Genomic DNA, 15,067 nt, shown 5'->3' with positions numbered 1-15,067 from the left:
AAAGAAAAAAAGTGTTTGAAAACACTTTAAAGAATTAAGGCAACAGTTAATTGGCTGATTAATAATCGCAGTTAATCTAAAGGTATTGTAGGGAGGAAGGATTTTTGCCAGTGATACTTCTTATTATTCACTTCGTGTCTTATGTCTGTGGTCGGTTCTATCAAACAAAACCTTAAGACCTTATCAAGTACCTCAGTGGCCCCAGTGCACCCCCCCACCCCCTCTCCACACAGCTGTGAGCAATCCCACCCCTACCTCCCTGTGCATGAAACCTCTGAAAGCGTGCGTAAAAGACAAGTTTACCGAGACCGGTTGGCTGGGCGGGACGCACACACTCGTACTGTGGAACCGGTGGATGAACTTCAGCTCGATAATGGATTAACGCATCAGACAGATAGCAAGCAAAATCATACTATGAACTCCAGATGACAATGTATTGGAAGCAAACACCCACCCACGACGAGTGAGTCACAGTTTAAAGTAGCTGAATAAGTGAGCGCCGGTGCGGACGGGGAGATTCTGCGTGGGGTACTTTGCTTCTTTCTGGTACTTAAAGGACTCTCAAACCGTGTTTTTTATGGGGAAGAGACGCATTGAGCTCGACCAGCCAAAGGGTCTGACAGTTGCTGCGCGAGACGCTGGTACCAGATATGGATAGCGCGCGGGATACCTCCGGACGCTGGTGCGCATCTTCATAAAGTGCGACGCTCTGAGCCTCACGAGGTTTAAATCGGCGTTTGTTCTGAGCTAAAGTTTGCGGCGAACGGAAGACGAGTAGGACGTTTCTCCTCAAGCAGAAGACTCACCGCGACGAGAACGTAAAGTAAAGAACTTTTACAAATCTTCACGGGAAGCGTTGAAGTCAAAGAAGATGCGTCAAGAGGTCGCGAGGAGATTTCAGATGCTCCTCATGCTTTGGTCAATACTTCTCGTCACTTTGGGGGCAGGGTTTCCAACCAAACGCAAGAATTTTGCCCATAAAGTAAGTTCCTCTATTTCTCATTAGATACATATATTTTAAATGATGTGTTGTGTCATTTTTATTGCTCAAAGCTTTGCTAAAAAAAACTTTCCAAACGTGTACGTCTTAAACTCCCACCTGCTTCCCACTGAAGGTTTTTAGTTTTTTTTTTTGGCAGCTAGTGTATGCTTTTGCTCTTTTGCCAACTATTGTAATGGTCATTCTCTGTGTATTCTCGTGCTTTTTAACCCCATTCTAAAGCAGCGCTTAAAAAAAAAAGAAAAAAGACTGTATTGATAAAAACAAAAATTTAAAAAAAAAACTAATGGTGGGTAACCCCAGGTAATTCAATGCCCATACGAATAACGTGAATACAGTCATTAACAACATAATTGTTAAATAGCCTCCAACGTGCAGGGCCTTTGGGAAATATCACTGTTGTCAGTTTCCATGTGCAATATGTTTTACATTTCTTTGTATGCTTTATTAACATTTAAACGCCATAAAAATGAGACCTAAATGACTAAATTTCCACATTAGTACATGTTGCTTTCTTTTTTCTTTCTTTTTTCTCCACTTCTCTCTCCATGTATAGTAACGTTTGCCATCACTGGGCATACACCCTGCTATCATAAATCCAGGCTCCCTCCATACACACGCTGCGGAGTGTGTGGTGTGTCTAAGGGAATGTTTGTGTTACACACAGACATATTTGGAAATCAAAGTCTGTTGGTGTGTGTGTCAGGGTTCAGTTTTTGCCTTTGAACTCCCCGTCTTGTGTGGCCTCCCATGGATGCCCTGTTGAGACTTTTTCTCTCATCGTCTGTCTGATTGATGTCAAAGCAAGAAGAGACGGAGAGAAAACAGTGGAAGGAAAGAAGGGACTGTGGCTCGTTCGGCTGTTCGTTCCATTCACCGGTGGTTAGTAGTAGTGGATGACTCTGTACCTTTGCCTCTGACCTGCTCAGTGTGTGTCTGTATGTGGTGGATGGTTAGTGGAGATTAACAGCGGAAAAGGGAGGGAGAGGAGGGACAGGAGGGGGGGGGGGGGGTCAGAAAAACGGGTGCCCAGTAACGAGATGCTTATGTAACCAGAATAAGGCAAACCCGTCGGCATCTCTCACACTGGAGCTCAGGTCAAGTGTCATTCATCTGATTGTTTACATTGGCTCTTTTTTGTGTTAATGTGGAATTTCCTGTTTTTAGCTTTACCCCCATCTCTCAGCAAAGAGGAGAGGGTGGAGAACTGTGTCGAAGTGGCCTCTTTTCCAAATATCGGGACCTGTTTGCCCTGTTTACTCTCCGCTTTGTAACCCCCACCCCAGCCTCCACGACCTCACCCCGATTCCACCAGGCATGCATTTGTTGTCCTGTTTCCATTTGAAAAAGATGGCGATCAAAGAGCGTCCATAGTTTATTGTTCTTCTGTAATGGTTTGGAAACAACCAAGTGCAGGGGCCTTTGATATCTGCGTGCACATAAATCAGGGCTGCCACACTGCATGCCTTCCCAGACTGCCTGCCCCCCAGCCCCCAAATCCCTCCGGATCTCGTCCCTACCCCTCACCTCAGCCCCCTCTGGCCTCATCCAGTGTCCCTAGCCTCTCTCCCTAACCTGAATGTGTGTCATCATCAGCAGTAGCAGTGACAGTAGCCTGAAATGGGTCCACTCATCTAGAAAGCAGCACGCAGTGCTTATCCGAAAGCGTGGACGTCGGTAACATCTGAGGACAGAATGCAGTCTCCAGGGTCAGCCCAAGGTACCCCACTGCATCCATGTAGCCTCCCTGTTAAACACACTGCATGCCATCAGCCATCGGGCCTTTGATCAGAGGAGCCCCACTACTGAGAGGAGGAGAGCAGGATCAGAGAGAACAAGGGGGAGGAAGAAAGGAGGAGGAGAGTGATATACAGGGCGAAAGAATACAAGATCCAGATGTGAAACAACACTGGATGAGGAGGGTGTGAAAGTATGTGGCCTCTTTCGAGACTCTGGACTTGGTCTTTTTTGTGTTTGCGTGTATCTGTTATGATATGTGGGTTGTGATCTCCGCTGGTCTGATTCCATGGCGATGCGCTCGGGCCTGGTACAGGATGAGACACGGCGTTGCGCTGGAGGATCTATCCAGTTCAATCTTGGACAAAATGTCAGATCTATCACGATGGCCAGTATTTCTCAGTATGTTCATACAGAGAATAATAGCCTTTTTATGTATTTAAAAAAAAAAAAAAAATTTGTTACCATAAATTCCAGAGTTAATTAATTATTACTGATTAATAGAAATAAAAAAAAAAAAAGGTTTTCTACACAATGATGCATGACAAGTTGGATTTTTCAGTGAGCCGATCGTTTTAAAACTAACTTGAAACCCCTTGCAACAGAACCAAGCTGGTTTTTGTGGGATTTATCCACAGATCATGAACTTGTGTAGTGATGAAAATGTCCATTCCAGTCCAAGGAGACGTCCTCAGTTGTATTGTTTTGTTAGACCAATGGACCAAAGTCAAACGAGACAGTGATTAAGTAACGACAAGCAGCTGCTAATAGCTCAAACTGCTTTTCCCTAAAAAGGGCTTGCACAACTCAATTATCCCAACAGTTGCAAATATTTTTCTGGCGGTTTCACAGCTGTTTTAGCTATACTTGCATTTCATAAAGGACTGAAAATGTCGCTCCAAACAGGGCCAGTTTTTCATTGAAAACAACAGTGAAGTGCAACGTCCACCTGAAAATCAAGAAGAGTGACCTTAAAAAAAAAAAGAAGCAGAAAACTCTGCTGTACTTTTTGTGTGGGTTCTGTGAATTAACACGTTGAGAATTCTTACAGAGAGCTGAAATGATTTTGTGACTGTTTTCTTTGGTTTTGCCTCAGTCAGTCTGCTTCGATGAAGTACCGAGTTGGTCACATTGGATTTATTGCACCACATGTCATGTTGGCTTGAACTTTTTCCAAACGGTGTATTCGGTTACAGAGAGAGGGGCTAAATATTCCTAAAAGGTTACCTGTTTGTCACCACCAGTTTACAGATATCTGAGGAGAGGGGCCAACTCCATCATTTATCACGCCTGACAGGCTTCTCCTCGACCAGGGCTTTATGTGTCCGCACTCTTAGATTTGACCAACCACACGCGTGGGACAATCGTAGGCAGTCACTGAAAAATATGCCCTGCTCCAGAGGCCATAACCATAAATCATCAACTGACTGGCCATGAATTCAGATATTTCTTCTCCTCTTTAGCCTTTCAACTGACCCTGTTTTACTGAGCAGACCACAAACTGGCTCAAAGCCAATCTCAAATTCTTGTCCAATCATCTGTGTGGGCCAGTCTAGCATATGACATAGACGTGAGTGAATGGCAGACAAGGCTTCCTTGGAGGGTGTAGATTCGATTTTTCTTTTTTTTTTTATAACCAGCGACATGTGTCCCTTTAAACAGCAAACAATCCAACCCACCGAAAATGACACTGTTAATCAGCATTATTCTGAGACTTGAGCATTTCTCCCTTCTGATTAACTGTAAAACCTGAAAGGTCACATGAAGCGGTGGCTTGTAATGACAGCAGCACAGCAGGTTCAGACACACTGCATCAGGCCAGGGGTCCCACGCCTCCCAGGCCCTCTCATTAAAGCTAAAAGAGGATCTCTCTGGCACAGGAGCCTCTTTGTCCACAGCCTGGATGCCATGACTGTTGTGGGAAAAAAAAAAGAAAATGAAACGAAGGCTGGATGATCACTTGGCTGGTTAGTCGGATGCCTCATGGCTTTTTGGAACTGCTGACCAAGCTGTGGATGTCATCGTGGTTTCTTTATGGGTGTCCAACTAATCCTATTTATTAAACCATTTTAAAGAATGTAGCTTTTTTTTGGTCATTAGCGCCAAAGCAACCATTGGGTTTTGAGTGTGAATGGTTGTTCCGTCTTCTTACCTTCATATAAGATGGAAAAACAGGGCTTCAAGGCGTTTCTTTCCACAATTTCTCATAAGTCTCCCCTATAAATCCCCTAAATGTCTTTAAGGGAAACAATTTGTTGTCAAGGTCAAACAACTTAACTCAACGTATTCACCTGCACTTTCCTTCAGGCTCATGGCCACCCAGGTCACAGTGGTGGGGTCCAGTATGTCCCCGAGGCTTTGGAGCAGCAGAACCAGGTGCAGAGCCTCCTGCCTGAGCCTCACAGCCACCAGAGGAGGTGGTCTCATCCCCAACACCGTTCCGTTGGTGTTCTTCCGCAGCCTGAGCCCGAGGAGGAGACGAAACCTTTCATCTTGGACCTGAACAACTTTCCAGACCTGGCCAATGCCGACATTAACTCGCAGAACCCAAACATTCAGGCAAGTGGGGATAGAGAGGAGTCACACTTAGCTGTGTTTTAGTATTTTAACATCTTAAATGGCTGCCGGTTATCAGTGCATGAAATAACATACAGAAAACTCGCAGGAACAAAGAGGTTTTATATACAGTTGTGTCTGTTATAGTACTTCTTCCAAGATGTGTTACAAAATCAGCAAACTCTCGGCCTAATTCTGGAGGCACGGCTATGTCTTTTTTGCTTCGATCATATTAAAATGTAGGAAAGAGGGATCTGTAATCATGCGTGTACATTAAGTCCTCATCATTTCCTTTCATTAAGCCCAAAACAGTCAAACAGTTTAACTTATTTCAAGGCACTTGTTCTCTTCAACCCTGGTCAGTGTAATCAGGATGTGGTTAGAGGAACATAATGATGTAGACCTATGTCTACACCGCGTACAAAGACTGCTCTAACTGGAAGATGATATACACTTTAGGACAAACAACAGATTTTGGTTCCCAAAAAATCTATTTTTAGTTACAGAAACATAGTTCGGGTCTGTTCTCTCAGTGCCGCCTGGACTTCACATCAGCTGGAGCGCACCCTTGGAAGTACCGTAGCATCTAGGATGAGTCATGAGTCATGGTGATGAAAGGTAGTTATCCAGAAAAAAAGGTTCACATTCTCTCCCCGAGAGGAGCTTTCGGTTGGCTGAATGCTCATGCTCACTGGCTGGCTTGGATCTAGGGAAAGGGTTCTCTCACTGAAATGCTCCTCCAAAGATTTGACATGGCTGATTTCCTGAGGAGAGCTCGTAAGTGAAGCGCTAAAGCTGCAAAAAGTATTTGTGGTGCTTAACGTTTCTGAATACCTTTGGCTGCAAAAGCAGACTTAGTGCAGCACAATTGAACTGCTCGGTCGCTTGTTGTTTGTCTTCGTCGACAACCGATCATTAGGAAGTCATTTAGATATGCTATCGGTTGGTAGTTGTTCGGGTGAACACATTTGGATGTCGTCAGTGTTCAGATGAACGGTATGGCTGAATGCGCTGTGGTTTAGGACTAACAGAGACCTTCTCCTGTTCTGTGTAGGTAACCATAGAAGTGGTTGACGACCCTCAGATGGAGGTAGAGATGGACTTGGCCAACGAAAAAGACTGGCTACCCTCCTCCTCCCCCTCTTCCACAGTAGATTGGCTCGGAGGGAAGAAGCTTTTCTGGCCCCTCTTTTGGAGTTATACCGACTCCAGTGAGGACAGCAACAGTCGGTCAGGCATAGAGGAAACTGGCGAGGAAGAGGGGGAGGAAGATTACTCTTTGGATTACGGGAGTGAAGAGCCCTTACCCAGTGGGGTAGGCGGAGACTGGGATACTCGCTGGAACGAAGGCTGGGATCCAATGCAGAGCTACTATGGTAAGTTTTGCCAAATGGCGCTCTCTCTGTCTGTTAGAGGTGTCATATCAAAGCTGGGTTTTTTTCCGATATATGACTTCATCAAACAGATTATAGCTTTACATTGTTGACAGACATTAAAAGGTAAAAAAGGAAGGAAACAAAATGAATGACTTAAGGAATAAACTGGTAGTGGAGCTGAGAAAAGGAGCAAAAAGAGAATGAATGCAGGAACATCACTGAGTGGCTTATAGAGGCTGCTTGATAACTGTCTTCACAGTCACAGAGAACTAAATGATGCCAGCATACGAGGCAGCATGAGCACTCGACCATGAGGACATTGTGAGTTATGGGTACTTTGAAGTCGACACTGGTAGTGCTGGTCGCAGAGGCCTGGCTTTTGAAGATGGGTTCGATGCGCTCGCTAATGGCAGCGTGAGGCCGGCACTGTTTCCTGGGACAAAACATCCTTCTGCTTGCGGACAATTAGAGGGCAGATTGGGAACACAGAATGACAGGGGCCATTTGGCCGGCTCTTTCATCCTTACCCGGGACCCCTAGCCCTCCCACCACCACCGGCCCCCACCTCAGACCCTGGCGGCCCTCGCCGCTCTCCGCGGCTCAGCCTTTTTGAGCCAGTTCAGGAATTTCCCGAAAAGGGTTTAACCGCACCGCATAACTTGTGTTGTGTCTCTGCTCTGCACAGACGACTTATTCAGTGACAAAAATAGTAAATAATGAGAGAGAAAGAGAGGTGAGATGCACATGGTTATTGACCGAGACTGAAAGAAAGTCAGGCCTACTGTCTGTCATGGACTTGATACAGTAGAAAGTTCTCTTCCTCAAAGGTCTGTCTGAGGTGTTTGCAGGTGGTTCTGCCCACTCTTGTGTTGTAAGGTAATGCAGTAGCAAGTTTCTAAAACTAGTTTTTACTCTTAATTCCCTGATCCATTTAGTCGTTATTTGTCTTTTTATCTGTTTGACTTTTGTGAACACAAGCGAGCCATCAAAGGGCAACAATGCCCATTAAGCGGTTACATCTGAAGACTTGGTTGACATAAATCAAGGATGCCAACCTTTGCGTCTTCTGTAATTACGATTCTCCTGAGACCTCATACCCGTATGGCCACATAGCGAGTTGGCACAGCCCACGATGTAAAATTGGATTCTTGCTACACCCAAGCTGGTATTTCTGCACCCACCTCGCCTTTAATCAAGAAGGACATGTTTTCAGTGTTATTAACACCACAAGGAAATATGGTGCGGAGGCGGACAGCCACAGCACAGCTTCACGCCCTCTAATTTCACCAAAGACTGCTTAAAATGAACATGTGTCTGCATGGGAAAGGTTAGATTAGACTGCAGGATGACAGGAGTTCTTGTCAAAACAAAACAGTTCAGCCTGCTTTTTGAAACTCTTCTAAACACTTCCTATTACCTCATTAAATCCAACACATCTAGTATTCTTCCCCGTAATGAAAACTGTGACATGGTGCGCCAGTGATAATCTCAACACCTCACATCAAGGTTTTTGGGACTTTTTATGTATAGAGTCAGTAAATATTTTTGCATTCTTGTCTTCCCTTCAGAGAAGGACACGGATGAATGGACTCCTTGGTCTCCCTGCTCAGTGACATGTGGACACGGCGAGAGGAAGAGGACTAAGTCCTGTGGCTACTCCTGCACTCTGACAGAGGCTTCTAAGTGTGACCTGGATCCTTGTCCTGGTGAGATTATACATGTATTTAAGGAGTACTAGAAAGAATATTCAGATATCTGTGGTCTGTCGTGGCAAATGGTTCCTAATCTAACGCTGAGCCACGGCTCTTCTCTTTATAGGGGATGTCAACACGGTGGTAGAGCCTTTTCCTTTTGAGATGGAGAATGGCACAGAGCCATTTGGAACAGGTGATTTCTTTTTAAAGACCTCATAGCAGCATTACCTTAGAAAATTACTCAGAAAAGCCCCCATGATTAACTTGAGCTCTTCCTTCCATTGTCCTTTTTCCCACTAGATGTGGACAGCTGTGAGAAATGGCTCAATTGCAAGAGCGAGTTCCTGCAGAAGTACCTCCACCAGGTTTTGTCTGAGCTGCCCAGCTGCCCCTGCTCCTACCCGTCTGAAGTGGCGTACACCGTGGTCAGCGTCTACGACGAGATTCACGGCCGGCCGTTCCGCTGGCGCGATGCCAGCAGCCCCAAGGAGCGCCTGGACATCTACAAGCCCTCAGCCCGCAGCTGTATCCGCTCGGCGCTTTCCAGTGACTCCTCCACCCTTGCAGCGCAGCATTGTTGTTACGATGATCGGAGACAGCTGATCACGCGGGGGAAAGGCGCAGGCACGCCTAACCTGATCAGCACTGAATTCTCACACGAGCTGCACTTCAAAGTAGATGTGATCCCTTGGATCCTTTGCAAGGGAGACTGGAGTCGCTTCCATGCGGTGCGGCCACCCAATAACGGGTTGAGCTGCCCAGAGAACCCCCACGAAGACGTGTTCATGAATGAACTGGAAGAGGCCAGGGAGTACTGAGGGACCACAGCCAAAACTACCACTTCAACCAGAGTCAGAAGGCCCGATCCTAATTCGAGAAAAGACAGCCTACCTTAAAAGTCCTGAAATATTACTTAAAAACAAAGCATCAGCTATTAACCATGCATTAATGTTTGTGATTGGTGGTTTCGTATGGAGTCTGTCTCAAGTTAGGATCGGGCACATTGTCCTGATATCAGGCTCGATGAACTGATTTTAACGAATGGACAGAAAAAGAAAAAAAAAAGTGTTGTCCCGTTGCTTGCCAACCTCTTACACATCTGGCATTACATGAAATGCTTTCTTTTTATATTCACTACACTCTCTTTGGTGCATGTAAGCATGATGTCTACCCACTGGCTTGTTTTATGGTGTCCTGAAGCGCTCGTGGTTAACATTAGTAACATGCAGTCTATATATATCCACAGGTTTTACAGTCGGAACTGTCGTTTGAACATGGGGCTGGTTATTTTGAGGAAAGAAACATAGGTATAGCCAGAGTCTGGCAGATGGATGTCCTTACTATGCTGCTATTTTATAAATCCCTCAGGCTTTACAAAGGATTTAAGGGGAACAAAATGTCAGTAGATCCAAACATTACCACATGCACATGGCTGGACTGGGACATAAAAATCAGCCCTGGTGTTTTTGGTCCAGGAGTCCAACAATCACAACTACAAATGTAATGTCCTCATAATGTTGGTCTTCCATCAGGAGTTGGTCATAAAAATATATCAAGACAAGTGCACACACACTTGAATAGGTTACCTTCCTCTTCAGACTCAATATCAAAGTATCATCTGGCCTCAGCACCTTAGACAATGATCGCCCCCACAGTAGATTGCATAATAACGCATAAAGTCCACCTCCCTTTTCTCTCATTTCCTTTACTGACTCTAGAGTCAGCTCAATGAATCGTTCTTGTTCTGGTGGGGTTTTTTTCGATGTGCGGGTATCTTTTTCTGATTGTCATCATTCTGAGTCTTTTTAACCACAAGAATAGCCTGTCAGCTGACAGATTCTCGAATTCGAGCATGTAGTCAAACTGCCTGGCTGTCCGCTCACTGTAGGTGGCCACTTCGAAGCAGGGCAGTCTTCTGGATTATGCTCAGTTGAGGGCTGCAGTCGCTCTTAATTTGTGGCTGCTGCTCAAAATTCGGTTCCCTCAGTTCATCGTCAAGCAGGTGTTACAGTACCCCCCCTCGTTGATTAGCCTTCTCCTGAACTCGTATAGCGTGCTAGTTCAAGTTCAGGAACCGTTTTGTTTTGCTTGTTTGTTTTGCACAACGTCAGATTCACTGACAACAAACTGAATTCTTTTAGGTTATTTATTTCCTAAAGGCCCCTGCTGGGATGCGTCCATTTTGCAATGAGAAAGGAAGAAAAAGGGCGGCGCACGGTTCTCAATTGCTCCGACTGTGTCACCTTGTCATTGGCTTAAGAACTGCTGTCCTTGAATGATGGGCTGTCAGTCTTTATATAGCCTACATAAGTATATATATATAGTATTGGCCCTAAAACCTACTAGCCCACTGTAAGACTACCAATCCAGCCCTGTACATGCATTAATTTTAATGCATATTTAAACCAGAGATCGCTGTAGTCGTTACTGTACAAACTCAAAATTGTTGAGGAATTTGGGACGTCAATGAGACTGCAACCCTGGGATTTGAAACTTCTTTTAATCTTGTCCATTTTGCTTGGGAGTATTGTGAGAACAGCCTCCCGGCGGTACCCGACGCAGAAAAAGGCACGTTTGATTTAAAATGTTCTGTCACATAGATTGACTTCGTGTGTTTCCTCATGTTTTCTTTCACAGCCAGGAAAATATATTATCTGGGTGCCAAAGAGATAAAAATCAGACTATTGGTGCCAGTGTAAATCCAGCCTCCAAGTCTGCAGACGTGAGGAAAGAACGTTCTACAGTTATTAGATTGTGCTCATAGATGTGTCTCTACAACGTTCTCAGGGGGACTAACTGACCATGACAAACCAGTTTGTTCATTTACCTCGTCAATGGAGCGCTTCTGGATCTTGTACAAAGTGTTTTTGGGGTAAAGATTCGTTGAAGTGTATTGGTTGTGTAATCCAGATTGGAAGTGATGAACAGATAGTGCTTTTGTGGGCTTTCAGAAAGCAGATGAAACCTCTACAACCGGACAGTCGCTGATACATTGTGTAGTAGAAACATGCTGCTTTCAAGCTGTCGGTTTAAGGTCTTTGGGTTTATGCACAGAACTTCATTGGATAGAAAGGACATTACTTCCTAAATAAGTCGGCAGAATATTGGTACTGGGAACAGAAACCAGTTGCCCTCACCAAATATTTCAGGCTTTAGCTATTATGTATGGTGCATGAGATTCATAAGACTGATGTTTAACCTCTGTCAGGGTGTGTTTTAGCTTTGAGGTTTGTAGCACCTCAAACCTGTTCATTCTCGCAACTGCTCATCTAAATCACAGACTTTATAGACGACTGACGGATTTGTCCTTTCTATCCAATCTCATTCTTTTTAGATATTTGCTCCAAACCTCTTTTCAGGAATTCCGCCTCCAGATTCACGTAGCTACACGTTTGAATTTTGGAACCACCGACTTCAAAGGAAGGCACTTTATTTTTGCCATTGTTGTTGATGATCGTGTTGTTGTGAAGGGAATCTGGGTGTCACATGAAGGTGCATCTGCATATAAGTGTCAAGAAAAGCATGACTTTTTTGTGATTTCTGAATCTAGTATTACTTATATGGTGTTGTACAGTATTTATTTGTCTGTTCTCTCTTTTTTTTTTTTTTTTAAAGTTTGCGGAAGCTTTGAAATGACTATACTCAACATGGTGCACTAATCGGACTGAAAGTTGAAGGCACCCATTGACAAAGGGAAATCTTTCGCCTCATATCTCTTCCTACAGCAACAGCAGGTGTCTGTGTTTCATTCTGTTTTGGACTGCAGTGTTCTATAAATATGTTGTTGCAATTATACTTAAGAAATATATATATATATATACATACACACACACATATATATATATATATATAAATATATATAAAGACTTTGCATTCATCATCTGACTTTTTGACGTGTCGTTTCTTTTTTGTCCACACCTCAGGTGCCGAAACAGTAACTCAGTAGTCACAGTTTTGCTGTGACTACTTTAAATGTCCATTACTTTGAAAAGTGCTTTTGTCATTAAATATAAAGTCAGACTGTTAAAGGAAGACAATGTTATGAGTCCTGCTTACTAAGCAGAGCTGATAGAAGCCGTAGTGCTCAGTAATCTGTAAATACCTCATTGTGGTGATGCATTAGAATGCATCTGTAATGTTTCTCATCGAAACAAAGTTTTCCAGGTTCAGCCGATCGGGCTCTGGGTGAAGGGCACGATTCAGTTTGGGATCACCTCGCTTGTAAGTAGCAGAGAGGATAGTGAAACCATGCTAACTCTTAGGTTTACATTTCATGTGTTAGTTTGCGTATGAAACGCATTTTCAAAAATATGATTTGTTGAGAGGAATATTGGCGGAAAATTCCCTTAAATTCAAGCTCCAGAAAAGAAAAGTTGGATATCAAAATCATGTTGACCGCCCCGTTTAACGAGTAAGACAAAATCATCTATGGGCTGTTCTATATAACCTCCTAAGCCCTTTCATGTCTTCACTTACAGCCACCATTACTGTGGTTTCTAGGTTGATCTATGCCTGCCACCATGTTGTTTGAGGCCATGGTCTTTCTAGAGGATTAAATAACAGTGAGATTAAAAGTTCAAAGGTCAACGTAATGCAAATCCATAGGCTTAGGCATGGTGAATGGTCCTCTCAGATACTCTAATTCCAGTGGTCGGGGCGTCTATTTTTCTCTTGTTGTTCCCTTTTTGACCCAAGAGAAGAGAGGTGAAAAATATGCCAATGCATTAGCAATAAAACATTAGGCCAAAAGTGGGATGCAATTAAGAGGGTTGTACTAATGTGCAGAAATCCATCTATCTGTTGCCATGGTGAGCTCTCACAGTCAAATGAGCGATAAGGAGCTTGGTGGGTCTCCCTGTGGTTCCTTAGTTGACTACAGATGAGTACTGTGTGGAGGGAAGCCAGACACATGTTGACCACATTGCTGCCACAGAGTAACAGATAAATAACCGCAGATGTGCAGACGGAGGAGAAAGCTGGGGCAGAGAAAACAGAGGAGAGAGAAACTGAGAGGAAAGGGAAACATGGAAGAGAGGGGAGGGTTTTTTTTATAAACTGTGGCTAAAAGATGTTATCTGACATGCTGAATGAAGTTGGAGTTTTCAGGCTGATGCGTTTAAAAAGCGAGTAAATTCTTTTCACAGCTTACGGAGGACATTTGCATCAGGACACTTGCAGGAGCGTGCTGTGGTTACACAGAAGTCAAGGCAGACCAAAATCTTTATACTTCCATTAAGTTGGAATGATTTTACCCTCACTCCCCCCCTCCAAAAGAAGTGGCAAGACTGGGCTACGGATCAAAATTCCTAATACAGTCTTTGCCCTGCACCTTCATGTTGGGCAGTAAGTGTGTTATATGATTCATTCCTTTAGTTATGGCGTCGGTGGCCCAGGCCTGGTGCCAGCCCTCGGTGGTTAAAGACCTGTTTACTTTTGTAGGCTGGCAGGAACATGAGATTTCCTCTGGGTGTGTTGCGGCTGGTTGACCTGCAAACAGCATGGCCCTTAAAGTGCCTGGCTGCTCCCGTTACAGGGTGCCTCGACCCCAACCCCCCACGGCGATCACTTGCAAGGAGAGCAACTTCGCACAAACAAACAAGGGTTCACTGCGACCAACAAGGGTTGAGTGAAGTCATGGAAAACAGCCACTATAGAGATAATCACAGAGTTGGTGGTATGCCTGTACACACATGCACGCCTGCACACATGAGAATATCCATATGCATGATTTAGCAGCTCTATCTATGTAAGAATGCCAAACGATCTTGGGGTTTTATGGATTATCTGGAGCTTGAATTATCCCATTCCTGGGCCAGCTTGACACAGAGGAAGGCCTTGTTTCTGAGAAGATAAACAAGACTAATCTGAAAATGCAGTCTCCATCCAAGGCAGCCAGAAAACAAAGGCGTCCCCATGACACCATGAAATCATAGGAGATGTTTGACTGCTTTTTTATATCATCATCACCTGCTTTGTACATCGATGACTAAACAGTTATTTTGAAGGGATTTTAATGGTGTTGTAATGTCCTTAGGGTAATTATTACAAAGTGTTTATGACTCATCCTGCACTGGGGAGTGTGCATTATTTTCATGTCCAATGAATTTTACCAGAGCTGTAAGGCAAAAAAAAAACATGAGTCGTGCCTGATTGGACCAGTTAGAGCTGAACAGTCAGTACACTGGATCTTTGGGAGGTTTCGATTTTAGCTGGCAAATTCTTATAAGAATGATCCAGTTTGTTTTGTTTTTTAATCACAATATGGCTTCACTACATCTATGGTTTTTATAGCCACATTGCACTAGCCACATTGGTTGTAATGAAACAAGGGTGCACGGAATTTACAGCATGACAGAATGAGAGCGTTGTACGAAATGGAACGTAGAATGATGAGTTTGATTAAATTTATGTTTTTTTTTTTAAATCACTGGGAGTCTGAACTGTAATAAAAAACAAAATTTGATTAGCTATGCAGTTTGGATGCGATGTTGCGGTTGCACGAAGTGATCCATCTGCCCGTGTGGATTTGGTGTGACGAAGAGAATGATAGCTTCAGCCTCAAAGTGCATGTCAGTAGTGGCAGTTAGATTCTATACAAACAGTCATAAGATATCTAGATAGGGCCAAGTTCAAGGATAACTGTTACTTGAAGGTCGTCCTTGAAGATTGAGTTCAATGCTCAAGAAGAGGAAGCAAAGGCCTGC

At 44.0% G+C, this 15,067-nt stretch overlaps 1 protein-coding gene across 1 annotated transcript; it reads left to right on the top strand.

The window, feature by feature from the left end:
* Window positions 1-310: 310 nt before the first annotated feature.
* On the top strand, window positions 311-9,987 carry ism2b (isthmin 2b). The gene is made up of 6 exons (XM_072361973.1): window positions 311-982; window positions 5,045-5,296; window positions 6,348-6,669; window positions 8,238-8,375; window positions 8,488-8,556; window positions 8,664-9,987. The coding sequence occupies exons 1-6, from the start codon at window positions 872-874 to the stop codon at window positions 9,179-9,181; spliced, it is 1,410 nt and encodes a 469-aa protein (XP_072218074.1). The 5' UTR covers window positions 311-871; the 3' UTR covers window positions 9,182-9,987.
* The last annotated feature ends 5,080 nt before the right edge of the window (window positions 9,988-15,067 follow it).

Source organism: Leuresthes tenuis, unplaced genomic scaffold (assembly GCF_036924035.1).
Source record: "Leuresthes tenuis unplaced genomic scaffold, fLeuTen1.0.hap1 SCAF_13, whole genome shotgun sequence".
Lineage (NCBI taxonomy): Eukaryota > Metazoa > Chordata > Actinopteri > Atheriniformes > Atherinopsidae > Leuresthes > Leuresthes tenuis.
Note: the sequence above shows the minus strand (reverse complement) of the source record. Positions and strands in the feature narration are given on the sequence as shown.

Excerpts from the sequence above, each read along its gene's own strand:
- ism2b (XM_072361973.1), top strand. The coding sequence starts at position 872 with ATGCGTCAAGAGGTCGCGAGGAGATTTCAGATGCTCCTCATGCTTTGG. Across the intron at positions 6,670-8,237 it reads TCCAATGCAGAGCTACTATG|AGAAGGACACGGATGAATGG; the intron begins GTAAGTTTTGCC and ends TCTTCCCTTCAG. Across the intron at positions 8,376-8,487 it reads TGACCTGGATCCTTGTCCTG|GGGATGTCAACACGGTGGTA; the intron begins GTGAGATTATAC and ends TTCTCTTTATAG.